Here is a 15,863-nt window from a genome sequence, read left to right as displayed (position 1 = left end):
CTTTCATATGAGAAAATTTCTAAAAAAATATGAGAATATCGTAATTTTTTTAGTAGTTTACCCTGTATACGATTATTTGTCAATGCTTTCTGTTAAACTTGATTTGAAAACTAGAATAATGATTTATGTAATCCGTCAAACCCCATATTGGGAAAACACGGATCAATAGGCGAATCTGAATATGAGAAAATATACAGGGATACTATTTAAAAAATTGTAATATATGCTTTACCCCGTAGTTATTTATCACCCTGTAGAACTCAGCATATTTTCAAATCCTGTCGAATTCTTGAATAATGTCGCACTGAAAACTCATCCTGCCCTGTATATACCAAGCCATTAGTTTTGCTAGCAAAAATAACGAATAGTATAAAATAAACATTCTCGTTTTGTCGCAATACATATCACCAAAACAATGTAATTAGTTTGCTGCTGTGAAAAGTCTAGCATGGAAAAATAACTTAAAAAAACTAATGAGCGGACCGGATCCTACGCTCGACGAAATATACAACAGCTCCACTTTGAAATTTCGTATTGTTAGAGTTGTTAGAAGTAAAGTATACTGCTCATTATTACGCTTTCTCATTCTATGTTGAAGTTGGTTTGAGCCGCATAACTTATTGTTGGAATTCTGAAAAAAGTAAAAGTGGAAGAACAAACTCAATGGATACGACATCACTGGGGCGTAATTGTAAAGTAAAATGTAGATTTCTTGGAATAAATAAACACATACCAGTTTACAAAATAATTGAAGTGGGAAAGACTATGTTTATTATTAATAAGGTTGAGTGATGTTATCGATATCCTGGATGTATATTGGAATCAAAAATAAAATATAAGATTAAATATCAGACGAAATAAGGTAAAGACGAGAAGTAAGACAGGGGTGTATTTTGACGTGTATGTTGCTGTTTAACGACTAAAGTAACACATTTGCCAGGAAGTTCTATCAAATGCAAATGAAAGAATAATCGTCATTGAAGAAGTTGTTTCTTACTCTCAAAAAACTTCAGGAAACAGTCAAACTACTGAAATCACAATCCAACAAAGTGATGTCGGCTCAAACCATTTAACTACAATTACCAACCTTGAAAACCTGATGGCAAAACTAATGGAGAGAATGGACACTATGCGTAATCTCCTTACCACTATCATTTCCAAAATGCACTAATGCAAAACAGACTTAAAAAGGCCTACTGAAACTCAAAAAAAAAAACTAATGAGCGGACCGGATCCTACGCTCGACGAAATATACAACAGCTCCACTTTGAACTTTCGTATTGTTAGAGTTGTTAGAAGTAAAGTATACTGCTCATTATTACGCTTTCTCATTCTATGTTGAACTTGGTTTGAGCCGCATAACTTATTGTTGGAATTCTGAAAAAAGTAAAAGTGGAAGAACAAACTCAATGGATACGACATCACTGGGGCGTAATTGTAAAGTAAAATGTAGATTTCTTGGAATAAATAAACACATACCAGTTTACAAAATAATTGAAGTCGGAAAGACTATGTTTATTATTAATAACGTTGAGTGATGTTATCGATATCATCATCATATAACGGGGGTCCTACGGCGATTGCCGCTTCCCGCATTTCAGCCTCCATCTTTTCCTATATCTCCAATCTCCCTCTTCTAAGCCTCTAGATTGCATTGTTTTTGTAATTTCTCTTCTCCAGGAATTTGGTGGTCTTCCCCTTTTCCTTCTTTCTGGCGGAACATACATTAAGGCTTTCTTTGGCCACCGCTCCTCCTCCATTCTCATCACGTGACCATATCATTGTAATTGCCTTCCTTGTATTCTATCTGAAAGAGTATCTCTAATTCCTGTACGGTTTCGTATTTCCTCATTCCTGATTCATTCCATTCTCGATACTCGACATGACCTTCTAAGATAATCCATTTCCACAACGTCTACTTTGTTCTGAAGCTATTTTCTTGTGGCATTTTAAATTAATTACTATTTATCTGGGAATAAGCCACAATTAAAGGTTAAAATACGTTTATTGACGTTTCAATTTCCACTTCGGAAATCGTTCTCAAAATACAAACATTAGTAAATTAAACAAATTTTGTTTTTGTTTAAACAAATTGAACCGTCAATAAACGTATTTTAACCTTTAATTGTGGCTTTTTCCCAGATAAATAGTAATTAACGTCTACTTTATCTCGTTCATTATTTGTCATCGTCCAACATTCGGCACCATATGTGGTAATTGGTTCTACAATTGCTCTGTATACGCGAAGTTTGGTATGCATCTTTATTTTATTAGACCACAGTAATGAATTCAGTATTCGGATGCATTTTTTCCCTTGGGTTATTCGGTTTTGTACATCTATTTTAACTCTGCCATCTGCTGATATGATGCTTCCTAGATATTTATACTGGTTGCAGCCTTTTATGACTGCGTTTTCAAGCCTCAGATCTGTGGTATTTCCTCAAATTTTTGAATATTCTGTTATGCTTATGTTTACAGTAAGCCCTCATTTGGCATATTCCTCAAATAATTTTCGATTCATATAATTTATATCTTCGTCATCGGTTGCAACCACCACCTGATCATCTGCAAACAACAATGTATACAGAGTTTCTTGCCCCACTTCGATGCCCATAAATCTACATTTATTTCTCCAATTCCTCAATGCTTCTTGGACGTATATTTTAAAGAGTGTCGGTGACAAACAGCATCCTTGCTTTAGGCCTTTAGTGACTTTAAATTCATTTGAGGTTCTGGTTCCAATTTTTACACAACTAACTGCATTTTTGTACAATTTATATATCGCTCGGATATACGTCGAATCCAATCCGGACCTTTCGAGGACCTCAAACATTTTCTTTAACGGGACACTATCATATGCTTTCTCAAGGTCTATAAATACCAAATGGGTCTCTCTACTTCTTTCGACACGCTTTTCAATTATTTGTCGTAGGATAAATATATTATCAAGGCAGGATCTCCCGGTACGAAAGCCGCTTTGTTCTTCAATATTTTGTATCTGTCTTTCAACCTTCTTCTTTAATGTTCTGCCGTACAACCGGCCGACAGAGCTCGTCACACTAATACCTCTATAATTGGAACAGTCTCTTTTATTCCCTCTCTTATATATGGAGCTTATATAAGATTTATTCCAATCTTTAGGAATTTCCTGGTCTCCACACATACATTTATTGAAAAAGTCTACTATTAATTCTAAAAGTGCAGTCGGCCCATATTTAACCAGCTCTATGGGAATGTCTCCAGGCCCTGCGGCTTTTCCGTTTTTAACTTTTTTTAAGGTTTCCGTCAATTCAGATAATGTTATTATAGGGATTTCCTGTCTTTCGTCTCTGTTGTCTATTAATTCCCTTATCTTTTCCCATCTGTACTCTACTCTATCCTCTTTCAGCAGTTTCGTATAATATTCTTCCCATTCATTTAACTTTATGAGAGAAATGTTGTCTTCATTTTTCTTATTTTTCCCAAACTGCTTTGATGTTTTCCAAGCTTGTGCCACTTTTGTCCACCCATAAATATGTCCAGTTCATCACACTTAGCCTCGCAGTTTATATTTTTCGCCTTATCCACGTCTTTTTTAACTTCTCTATTCCATTTAGCGTATATTTCTCTGTCTTGAGGATCTTTGGATTGAAGCCATATATGATATGCTTGTTTTTTCTTGAGAACTTTCTCTTCTAGTTCCGTTGACAACCATTCAGATTTTCCTTTTTTTCCGATTTTCAACTTTGCCCAGTGCTTCATTTGCCGCTTCATGAATATATTTTTTAATTACCTCATACAGACTTTCAGGGTCTAAGGCCTTTGTTTCTATATTTTTTATTTTCTGAGCTATTCTAATTTTATATAAGAACTTTGTCGAATCTTGTTTAAAGCTTTCCAGGTTATATTTTGTTATCGATATCCTGGATGTATATTGGAATGAGAAATGAAATATAAGATTAAATATCAGACGAAATAAGGTAAAGACGAGAAGTACGACAGGGGTGTATTTTGACGTGTATGTTGCTGTTTAACGACTAAAGTAACACGTTTGCCAGGAAGTTCTATCAAATGCAAATGAAAGAATAATCGTCATTGAAGAAGTTGTTTCTTACGCTCAAACCATTTAACTACAATTGCCAACCTTGAAAACCTAATGGCAAAACTAATGGAGAGAATGGACAAGATCCACTAATGCAAAACAGACTTAAAATAGCCGTCTGAAACTCAAATGGCCTAATGCAGCATATCCAAGAAATCAAAATTTTTCTCGACGAGAAGAAAATTGATGTTATGCTCATATGAGAAGCTCGTCTAACAGACAAAAATTATAATAAAATTCGAAAATGCATTGTTCACTACACAAAGCACACGGTGGCTCAGCTATCATCATCAAATTAAATATAAAACATCGTTAGTTAAATAAGTTCGGAGGAGACTTTAACTGCAAACATCACCACTGGGGCTCTAGGGTAATCACAAAAAGGGGTAGCAACTCCTGAAATCAAGAATGGGAAACAACCTACAATGTATATCTACAGGAGAACCAACTTATTGACCTACAGATCCAAATGTCCTAACCAATAACCAAATAAATTGGAACATATTTCGAAGTGCACTTACAGAACAAATATCAATGAACTTGCCACTCAAAACAGAAATACAAATTGAAAATGCTCTACAATATCTTACTACTTCCATATAAAAGGCGGGATGGAGTGCTACTCCTGAACAGTCAATATGGAAAGAAAGCATGAATTGTTCTCTGAGTGCAAAAAGCTTGATTGAAGAGAAAAGAAAACTAAGGAGAAAGTGGCAAAACACACACGCACCTATTGACAAAGAAAACCTAAACAGAATTACCAGAAGACTTAAAAATCTGTTAAAAGAAGAAAAAAATAATGGAATCCAAACTTATCTAGACAATCTGATGACGTTCAAAGATACAAACTATTCTTTTTGGAAAGCGACGAGAAAATTAAAAGGGCCACAAGACGCCATACCTCCTTAAAAAAATGCCAAAGGTAAATGGGCAAGAACAGATACAGAGAAATCCGAGACATTCGCAGAACATCTTTCGAAAGTATTTAGTTCATTTACCAGAGAAGTGCCTGTAGAACAAGAAGAACCACTTCATTATTTTCTTGACGCTTTATATCAAATGGAACTATCGATCTCCCAATTTAACATTAAAGAAGTAAAACAGATAATAAAAAATGAGATAAAACCCAACAGGGCGCCAGGATACGATCTCATTACAGGTAAGGTCCTTCAAGAACTAACCCATGATTGCTACAGAATAATTACAATGATCTTCAATGTTATGTTAAGTTTGCACTACTTTCCTTTGCAATGGAAAGTGGCACAGATTATACTCATTCAAAAACCTGGTAAAAATTCAAAAGATGTCAACTCATACCGACGTATTAGTTTACTCCCAGTCATTTCAAAAGTTTTTGAAAAACTTCTGTTGAGAAAAATCAAACCAATATTGGACAAAAAGGATGTTATACCTGACCATCAATTCGGATTTCGTAACCAACACGCTACAATAGAACAAGTTCACAGATTATACACAACAATAAGAACTAGTCTCGAAAACAAGAAATACTGTACTGCAGACTTTTTAGATGCCTCTCAAGCTTTTGACAAAGTGTGGCACACAGGACTTCTATATAAGTTAAAGAAAAATTTGCCTTACATTTACTTTAAACTGCTTAAATCATACCTTACAGAAAGAAGATATCTATTAAGGTATAGTGAAGCCCACACAAAACTCTACGCCATCAAATCTGGTGTACATCAGGGTAGTGTGCTCGGACCGATCTTATACCTGTTATATACGGCTGACTTACCAACAAGCAATAACCTTACGGTTGCAACTTTTGCAGATGATAGTGCTTTCCTAATATCTCATAGTAATCCAGTAATAGCGTCAGAGATACTGCAACTACATCTAAACAAAACTAATTTTAAGTTTAAGGTTTAAACTCTGGATAATTAAAGTAAATCCCTCAAAGTCCACACACATTACATTTACTCTAAGAAGAGGTATATGTCCACAAGTTAACCTCGATGGATATCCTTTACTCCAAAAGGATGACGTAAAATATCTGGGTATTCATCTGGACAAAAGATTAACATGGGCCAAACATATATAAACGAAAAGACTACAACTAGGAATTTTATACAGAAAACTTTACTGGATGCTGAGAAAAAACTCACACCTATCGATCGACAAGCTGCTGATATACAAAGTTATAATAAAACTCGTTTGGTCATATGGTTCGCAGCTCTGGAGATCAGCTAGCAAATCTAAAGTTACGAAAATATAAAGATTTCAATCTAAAACTCTAAGAACAATCGCTAATGCCCCTTGGTAGATCCAGAATGACGCCTTACATAGAGACTTCCATGTACTAACAGTCTCTCACGACTGCAATAGAATTTCTAAACAATATCAAAACAGATTGCGCGTGCACCCTAACACCCCGGCATACAATCTTCTCCACAACCAACAAGCGAAGAGATTAAAGCGATATGATCCCTTGGACCTACCAAACCGTTCCTGACAGTGCCTACAGCAGTGGAAGCTACACCTCTAACACCGCCAAGCCATTGTGATCTGTGTGTGATGCTTTGGCCACTATACCTTACATCTCTCGGACATTGTAAATATCACATGATATATGGCAATATGGGGTGTATATAATGTAATGTCGACTCTTCCTGCTGCCTGTCGCTTCGTGTTGCTACCTTTCGCTAACAGTATTACCTATAGTTACTATTTGCATAAGGTTTCTGGCGACGAAGTGTTATTGCAGCTCGATCTGATCGGAAAAGCAATTACAAGTCCCCGTCGGGGCTTTCATTCGCTCTTTACCGTGACAGGCCCAAATAACCCTGTGGTCAGTTCGACACAATTTGAAATAGTTCTAAGACCAATGTCTTTTTTATCTCAGAAAGTCGTGTTCTACTGCCAGGAAGCTTTTTGTAGTCGACACGTCGGTTCTCGTACTCTTGATAATTTAGCTTCTAAATTGGATAAAATATGCTTGGTTCGACGATAGCAGGATACTGGTTAAATAATAAAACTCAAAGTAGCGTGGTAGCACACCAGGCCAACAAGGTCTAGCTGGGCTAGTAGTGTATGACGACTCGATCCCGATCGGAAGATGTGCTGCTCTTTTATACACATCGTGTTTGAGAATTTGCAGCAATCTTCCGCTGAGAGGCCAATGACAGCGTAGTTAATAACAAGCGCTGTGATTGGCCGGCCAAAGTAACAATCTTTGTCGTGATTGGTTACCTTGGCGACACGCGGAGATGGCACGTAAAGAAGAAGATGATTTATTGACTAGGGCAGATCGCTGTGGACCTTTGATAAGTTAGGTTACATTAATTAAACACCGAGTTTTTTGAGCCTCCAATACTCTTTTTTATCAATAAAATCTGCTTTTGTTCTACATAATATTAAACTCCTGACCTCGTAAAATTTAATATTTTCAGTAACCAGTAAAATTAAAAAATTACCAACTTAACATGTTTAATTAAGCGATCCAGAAACAGTTCGAATCAATTACAAATTTTAGGCTTTCTAAGCTTGCTAATTAAATACCTGAGATATATCTATCACAAAGAACTTCAAAGGTAATAAAAGCCCTTCTTAATATCGACCTATATAATTCTATTTCTAACAAAATTCAAACGTATTTTACAGTAACTTGTACGATTTCCCCAGATGAAAATACGACACAAGGATTTCTTGCTTCGGTTCCCTTTTTACGTCAACAAAAGGCGTTTATTCGGTTTCTTTAGCTCTCAAGCTCGTGACCGTTTAAACGGTGAGGTACGGTTTTGTTGAAGGTGATCGGAATATTGAGCCATTTTCTATTCAATATTTTATGTAACCTAGTTGTGAATCCATGTTTCTTATAAATATCAACAGGTGTTGCTTGGCACAGACCTGGTCTTTACAACTTTTAATGAGGTTTTCGATGGTAATTTGAAAATTAATGTATTATGCAGAACCTTTTATATATCGAATAATTGCTTCTCGTGTAACAAGCACCTGTATACTATACAGTACGTCTAAAAAATATTGAAAAACAATTATTTTATTTGAATATAAGAATTTTTACATGACGCGTTAGCTGCGATACGGCGCATATATGGCCAGTGTTATGCTGTGATTTGACAGAACGTCGAGAGGTGTTTCCTCCCAACTCTACATATAAGGTATCTTTCCCTTTCGATAAAATTGACAAAGTCTATAGACCTAATATTTGGCCCAAAGACACTGCAGTTAGAAGATTTAACTTCAAAAGAAATTTTCAGCACATAAAGAGGACGGAAGAAGAAACCTAGAAGCTTCTACAAACTTTTATCAAAATAAACTAATTCAGCAAGGTACGGTAAGCATGTTTCATGTTAATTTGCAGTGTATTTCAAATAAAGTCGATATGATCGATGCTTTTCATGCGGACCAAAATTATATGACGTGATATGTTTTTCGCAGCACTGGCAAAGTGAAGAAAATTTAAAATTAATTAGCTTCTCCAGTTTTTCATTAGCTAATTTCTTTTGTAGGGTAAAAGAGAAACAAGATGAAGTTGCAATTTATGTAAAAGAAAATCTTATGTATTCTTCTCTTAATCTAAATGAATATAATGTAGAGCAAAGTTCAGAGTTTTGTGCAATTTATGTACCTTTAATAAAAACCAATATTTCAACTGTATACATATCGGGTAAGAGTGACTTTGACTTGTTTTGGTGAATTTTGAGAATGTCATAACGTCCTTGCTTAGTAAAGTAGACAAACTGATTATACTTGTTGATTTTAATATAAATTTTAAAATTGAATCTGACCCTTTTTTTGATATTTAAAATCTATTAACATCTTTTGGTCTAAAATTAACTCGTAAAGGATTGTACTAGAATCACATCCCAGTCCAGTAGTTGCATCGACAACATTATGACAAATTTTTCTGAAAATATCTACAAAGTGGACGTATTTGAACCTTATTTTTCTGACCATCGAGCTTAATTTATACTTATGGGCTCTGAGCATAAAGTTGTTAACAATAATTAATCATTTCAACGGTTTATTACTTTTTCTGGTTTACAGAAGCTTAAACGTGCGTTAACTAGTAAAAAGATATACTTTTTCCATTATATTAATAATGGTCCTGATTTTTTGACAGTCTCTCTTACCGAATCTTATATCAACTTAATACTAAAGCATTTTCCACTAAAAAAAGTACGACAAGCTGCTGAAAAGACACCCGTGCAATGGTTTAATAATGAATTAAGGTCTTACATATCTAATCTTTCTCTTATTAAATACATTGCAGATGCCACTAAGGATATACAACAAAAATTTGAATATAATTGGCAATTACAAATTGCTAAAAAGTTAGCTTACTGCGATTTTATCACTAATTCCTATCATGAACCTAGAGACTGGTGGAAAATAGTAAATTTTAAAAGAAACCATACAAGATCCAGTTCGTACAACCTGATCTACCTCCAGGCGAAATAAATCAATTTTTTACTGCAATTGCAGAAAATATAATTACATCTTTTTTCATTATTAATGCCAATGTCTTCTTCAATTATAGAAATTATCCTCCTCCGATCAAGTCCTTTTTTTTCGTCCCGTTGTGGAAGAAAAGGTCCTCTCAAATAATAAAGTCTCTTAGTAATTCCAATTGTAGGGACGTTTACGAAATTAATAGCAAAATTTTAAAAGAAACTTACCAAATAGTTCTGGAGCTATGGAGTTATGTAACTGGAGTATTTCCGGAAGTACTCAAATACTCAAAAGTACTACCTATCTACAATAAAGGTGATTCCTCAAAAACTGACAATTACAGACCCATAAGTATTTTCTCTTTGTGACTTGTCGAAGGCTTTTGACTGCGTTTCACACGACATTTTACTCCACAAATTAAATTACTATGGAATCAGAGGTATCCCTCTTAAGCTAATAACTTCTTATCTAAAATCTCTTCGATTTTCTATCCGTAAAACACAAGGTTCGGTCTTAGGACCTCTTTTGTATTAGTTATGTCAACGATTTGTCTAAATTCATATCTCCTTACAAATCTGTACAATTCGTAGACGATACGACATACGTTATTAGGCATTTGTATCAACCACGGTGTCGAGTATTGGTTGTTATAGTGAAATACTTCTTATATTAAGACCTGCACCCTATTTAAAATAGTTTTTATCCGTACGTAGTTTAGTTTTCCATTAATTTGTTGAAATGTCTTTTTAAATATTTTTTTAAAAGCTTCCTTAAATTTAATCGGTTACCTACATGTGTAAAAAATATACTAGTCTCAATAATTTCAAAATGTTACTTAAACAGTATATCAAAAATTTATAGTGTACTTTCTTTATATTGTATGTATATTAGGTTTTCTATTTAAATAAAGATCTATCTATCTATCTTATTTTTTCTAATAAATGATTTCGTCTTTTCAGTTGAGGTATGAAACCCATCATCCGTCGCCGACCATCAGGGATTTTGATAACAAAGTTTCTGAAGCAGATGCATATCTACAACTTATGATAGACCAAACTAGGGTAAGTTATTTTGAATTTTAACAATAATGTTCTTTGTAATTTCATAATTTGTTGAGTAAAAAGAAATGAAATGTCCAAATTGCTTAATAGGGATGTTCAATTTAGTTTTCTCTAAGAACTCACAAATATATTTAAAATATGCTCTAAAAAAGTGAACATATATGCTTTTTTATCAATTAAAATACCCAGATCTTCCTTTGTACTCATGTACCTAAAAATTATATTAACGGCAATATACACAGGGGACAGCCTTTCACTGAAACGAAAGAAGCTACTTGAAATTATTTTAATTTTAAATGGTCTGCGAGCATTATTCTTCTAGAATAATGCAGGGACTCATTTATATCATTGGCAAACAGACATGCTATCATTTTCTTTAATTCTCCAATTTTTCACATTCTCATGTACCTATTTAATTTTATTTTATTTATTTTATTTTATTTTTATAACAAGTGTGTGTGTGTGTGTGTGTGTGTATATTACTGTATACCGCAAAGTTACTGCAAAAATATTATACCAAGCGATAAGAAATATTCACTTCAAAAAACAGTAGTTATGAACACAAGTATATGCTGTATGTACTCTTTGTACTTACTTTACTTACTTGACTTTAAACAAGACAAAATTATAACCAAAATCAAATGAAGAGAAGAAAGTCTCTCTTGTCGTTTTCCCATTACTGAGGATCGTGATTTCTTTCAATATTCCTAACAATTTTTCTCCATTGATCTCTATCTTCAGCTGCTCTGAGAGCTTTGCAGAATAAGTTTCCAGCTGAATTCTGAGTTTGGTCGGACCATCTAGTTGGTGATCGTTTCTTTTCTTTTGATCTTTTTCCCGGAACGTTTCCAGAAACAGTTAATCTCTCCAAACTATCGTCACCTCTACGAACCACAGAACCACTGACCGAAAAATTGCAGAATACTTTGCAAACGTATTGTGGACAGCCTTTTTTTAATCTCGAGTTGGTTTAGAATAGAAACGTTTGCCCTATGAGCTGTCCAAGTTATGCGCATCATTCTTCTCCTGCACCACATCTCGAAGGCATCAATTTTTTGGCGCTAGCGTCCGCGAAGAGTCAAAGTCTCTGCCCCGTATAGAAATATTGAGAAGGGCATTCATTGGCTGAAGTAAAATGGAAATTACATACGCCTAAAAATTTGAAGTACAGCGATGCCTTAGACTTGATCCGCTATCATTGGTGGTCTTTTATTTGGTCTTACTAGAAATAGTAATTAGAAGAAACGGAATTAAAACCAAGAAAAGACTATTTAGAAACATCTGTCAATTATTAGGTGCACTGAGATAGGTAAACTAAGATGATAAAGTATTATGGTAATAAATAAATGCGCAGTGGGATTTGTGAAAAGAATAAAAAGAGATGGATATTGTGCGTGAAATAAGATCTAAAAGTTTGCGTCTTATTTCTGACAAATTGCCTACTTAATCAAATAGAAGGAGGACAAATTACTTTCCTTAAACAGTTCGTTAGATATTTTTCTAAGCGACGTTAACCTCACTGCTGCAGTTTAAAACTGCACTGCAAGTCAGCAAGAAACTTCAGTAGTTTAACTTCTGTACCTGTTCTGTTGTCTGGAAAACATCTGATTAATTGCTAACGAGAACTTTCTTGCGAATTAAACTCGTTGGAGGCCATGAAACGATTAAAACTCCCTCTCTGTTAACGAACAAAGAAATTTAAAATTTTGCGAACTGAGACGTAATTGCTGGTTTTATATTTCGTCGCAATGAAAATTTAAAATTAGAGAGGACAAGACGGAATCGGCATAGTCTAAAGTTCTAAATTAAAATGTATAAACAATTGACCAAAACGTCATAAACCGGACATTATGTAATCTTGCAACTCACAAATTAAAGGAATTTTTAGGATCTAAAACTTTTATTTACTACTTTGAAACGTTTTATAGGCAAAAAAAAATTTTTTTCACTTTTTATGATTGTTTAAAAAAAACAAAGGAAAGTCAGGTGTACGTTTTCAAAGATTTGTCATTAGCTACCTTTATAGACCTTGTAGCACCTTCAAAAAAATATATAAGATTTTTTCAGCTTTTTTTTCTATACTGGCCTACTTGCATTCTGAATGAAAGAGGTAGTCCTAACCCAGTTTCACCTAGATTTCAGAGATGGTGCATGGGGAAAGTCATATGGTCAGCCTATGTGACCGCTACTGGAGTCAACGTTCTTCTTCTTCTTCCTTCTTGTATGTAGGCTTTAAAGCCTGTTTCTCCTTTAATATGAGCCTCCTAAATTATTTAAATTATCGCACCATCTTTTTCTTGGTCTGCCAATACTTCTTCGTCAATTTGGTGACTTATCTCGTGCTATTCGTACTATCCTATCCTCTGTCATTCTACTAATGTGTTCCTTCCACTCCTGTTTCCGTTTTGTCACCTAACCATTTATGTCTTCTATATTGCATGCTCTTCTTATGTTTTCGCTTCTCTCCCTATCCAACAGACTTTTCCCTGATATTCGTCGGAGTATTTTCATCTCTGTTGTTTTTAGTAGTCGTCTCGTTTTAGATACGTCAGGTCTTGTCTCCGCCGTGTATCTTAATATAGGTCTAATTGCTGCTTTATAGTTGTTTATAGTTGTTTTTGTGTCTTGTCTTAGGTGTTTGTTCTTCCAGATTGTGTCATTAAGAGATCCCGCCGCTTTACTTGCTTTTAAGCTTTGTTGTCGTACTTCTTCTTCAACATCTGCGTAACTAATTATATATATTCCCTATCTAGATATCTATCCCTAGATATCTAAACCTTGCTTTCTGCTTTATTATTTTCCCATGAATTTCGACTTTACATCGTAGTGGGTATTTCGATGTTGTCATGCATTTGGTTTTTTTCTGCTGATATTACCATATTGTATTTCTTGGCTGTTGTATTGAAGATGTGCGTTCATCTTTGGAGCTCGTCTTCTGTCTCGGCGATTAATACATAACATAATATTTTGATTTCTTTGTTCCCCATTCTGTAACAATGACCTTTACGTACTGCTTGTATTATTTCGTCCATTATTATATTAAAGAAAAGTGGGTTTAACGAGTCATCCTGTCTGACTTCGCTTTGTACTGGTATACACTGTGTTAGATTTCCATTTATCTTTGCATGTATTCGATTATGGAAGTAGATGTTTACGATGGTTTGTATAATATTGATTGGTATGTTTCTTTTATACAGTAGATGTAAGACGTCTACGACTTGGATGCGATCGAAAACCTTTGTTAGGTCTATAAAACAGAGATGCTGGTTTATTGTACTCGATGGTCTTTTCTGTGATTTGTCTTAGTACAAATACGACGTCTACGCAGGATCTTTCGGGTCTGAATCCTTGTTGTTCATCTGATAAAGTGGTTAGTTTATTAATTTTATTGATTAGGACTTTTTTGTTAAGCTTAAGTGCTGTGTTCAGTAGATTTATACTTCTATAATTGTTGGGGTCTTCTTTATCCCCTTTCTTGAAGATTGGTATCATTATGCTGTGTCTCCATGCGTCTGGTATCTTGCAGTGCAATGTTAGTTTTTGTATAAGTTTTGTCACCTCAAGAGTTATACTTTCTCCTCTGTGTTTTAGAAGCTTATTTTTGAGTGAATTTATGGCTATCTTTACTTCCTGAAAACTGATTTCTATTTCGTGTCTTAATTCAGGTACGTTATTGTGTTGATTATTATTTTCCTTTTCTTTAAACAGTTCCGTCTGGTATTTTTCCCATTGGTTTGCTGGTATGTTCTTGTATTCCTTCAATTCTGCCATTTCTTTTCGTTGGTTTCTTATGAATCTCCATATTCGTGTTTGTAAACTGTTCCCAGTGTTCATTTTTTGTTCCTCTTACCAACTGCTTTGTTTCATTTCGTATTTTTCTATAGGTGTCTCGGGATTCTGCAGTATTTGATGATTTGTACTTCGTGTAGGCCTCTCGTTTCTCTTTACATTTCTCTTTTATTTCTTTTCTGAACCATAGTGTATTGTTATTGTTTCTTTTGTTCATTATGACTTTTTTCTGGAGCTCCTGTTGCTGCTTCTTCAATGTTGTTTTTAATTTTCTCCTAGATGTCGTCTATTTGTTTTAGCTGTATCTTCTGTGCTAGCCTCCTTTGGTACATTTCTCTTGTAAAGTCGTTCCACTGTGATTCTACATTGAATTTTTCCTCGGTGATTTCCTGTAGAAAATGTTTTAGTACAAGTTTGTGTTCACTCCCTGCGTCTGCTGAGTTTAAAGTTCGGATATCTAGAATCTGCTTTTGGTGGATTTTTCTATTAGTGACTATAAAATCAATCATAGATTTGTGCTCCCTGGAGTTTTCAAATGTATATGTATACTGTAGCTTATGGTTTGAAAATTTATTATTGATTCTCAGTTCGTTAAAAGCACAGAGATTAGCCGTGAGTTCTCTGTTTGCAGTGAACTTGTTAACCAGAAAATACGTTTGTAACTCTAAAGCAAGTAATTTTCTAATTTTAAGGATATTCAAAAATTCTTTTTATTTTTCCGTTTTTCTCAATACTCTGCATACTCTTTAACTGGACCTACGTAGCTAATTCTCAACAGTCTACAAGAAAAAAACAAAATTCCTTTCAATACAAACCGAAATACAACATCCTACTAGAAGCAGGAGTGAGATACATGTTCTCACTTGTGACATGTGTCTACACATACCTAGTCGAGTTCTAGCTTATTTCATCATCATCAGTGGTGCTACAGCTCTAATTGAGCCTTGACCTTCCCCAGTCTATTTCGCCAGTCGTTTCTGTTCATCGCCAACCGTTGCCAATTTGCCGCTCCGATTTTCCTTGCGTCCTCGTCCACACCGTCCCTCCATCTCAGTCGTGGTCTGTCTCTACTCCTATTTCCCACTGGGACCGATAATAGAGTTCGTCTGGGTGGGTAATTTTCATTTGCTCTTGACACATGTCCAGCCCATCTAAGCCTACCTATTTTTATGAAGGATATTACATCTCTACCATTTACTATTTTTTTTATACTTCTCGTACAATTCGAAATTATATCGCCTTCTCCAAATACCATTCTCACAGAATGCGCCCATTATTCTTCTTAGTATCTTCCTTTCGAAGACGAGCAGAAGATTTGCGTCTGTTTTGGAGATGGTCCATGTTTCTGACCCATATGTCAGCACTGGTAGGATGAGTGTTCTATATATTATTAGTTTGGTTTTCTGGCTTAAATTTCTGTTTTTTAGCTGCTTGCTTAGTCCAAAATAACATTTGTTTGCTAGCAGTACCCTCCGTTTTACTTCTTCAGATGTGTCATTATC

The 15,863-nt window shown here is 34.7% G+C and overlaps 1 protein-coding gene across 2 annotated transcripts in view; it reads left to right on the top strand.

The window, feature by feature from the left end:
• The window catches only part of LOC140434195 (oxysterol-binding protein-related protein 9), a 249,344-nt gene that overhangs the window by 112,716 nt on the left and 120,765 nt on the right, over positions 1-15,863 (top strand). For both annotated transcript variants that reach the window (XM_072522278.1, XM_072522279.1), the window contains exon 3: positions 10,471-10,572. In XM_072522278.1, the coding sequence (XP_072378379.1) occupies positions 10,471-10,572 (102 nt within the window). The remainder of the gene's footprint in view (positions 1-10,470; positions 10,573-15,863) is intronic.

Source organism: Diabrotica undecimpunctata, chromosome 2 (assembly GCF_040954645.1).
Source record: "Diabrotica undecimpunctata isolate CICGRU chromosome 2, icDiaUnde3, whole genome shotgun sequence".
Classification (NCBI taxonomy): Eukaryota; Metazoa; Arthropoda; class Insecta; order Coleoptera; family Chrysomelidae; genus Diabrotica; species Diabrotica undecimpunctata.
Note: the sequence above shows the minus strand (reverse complement) of the source record. Positions and strands in the feature narration are given on the sequence as shown.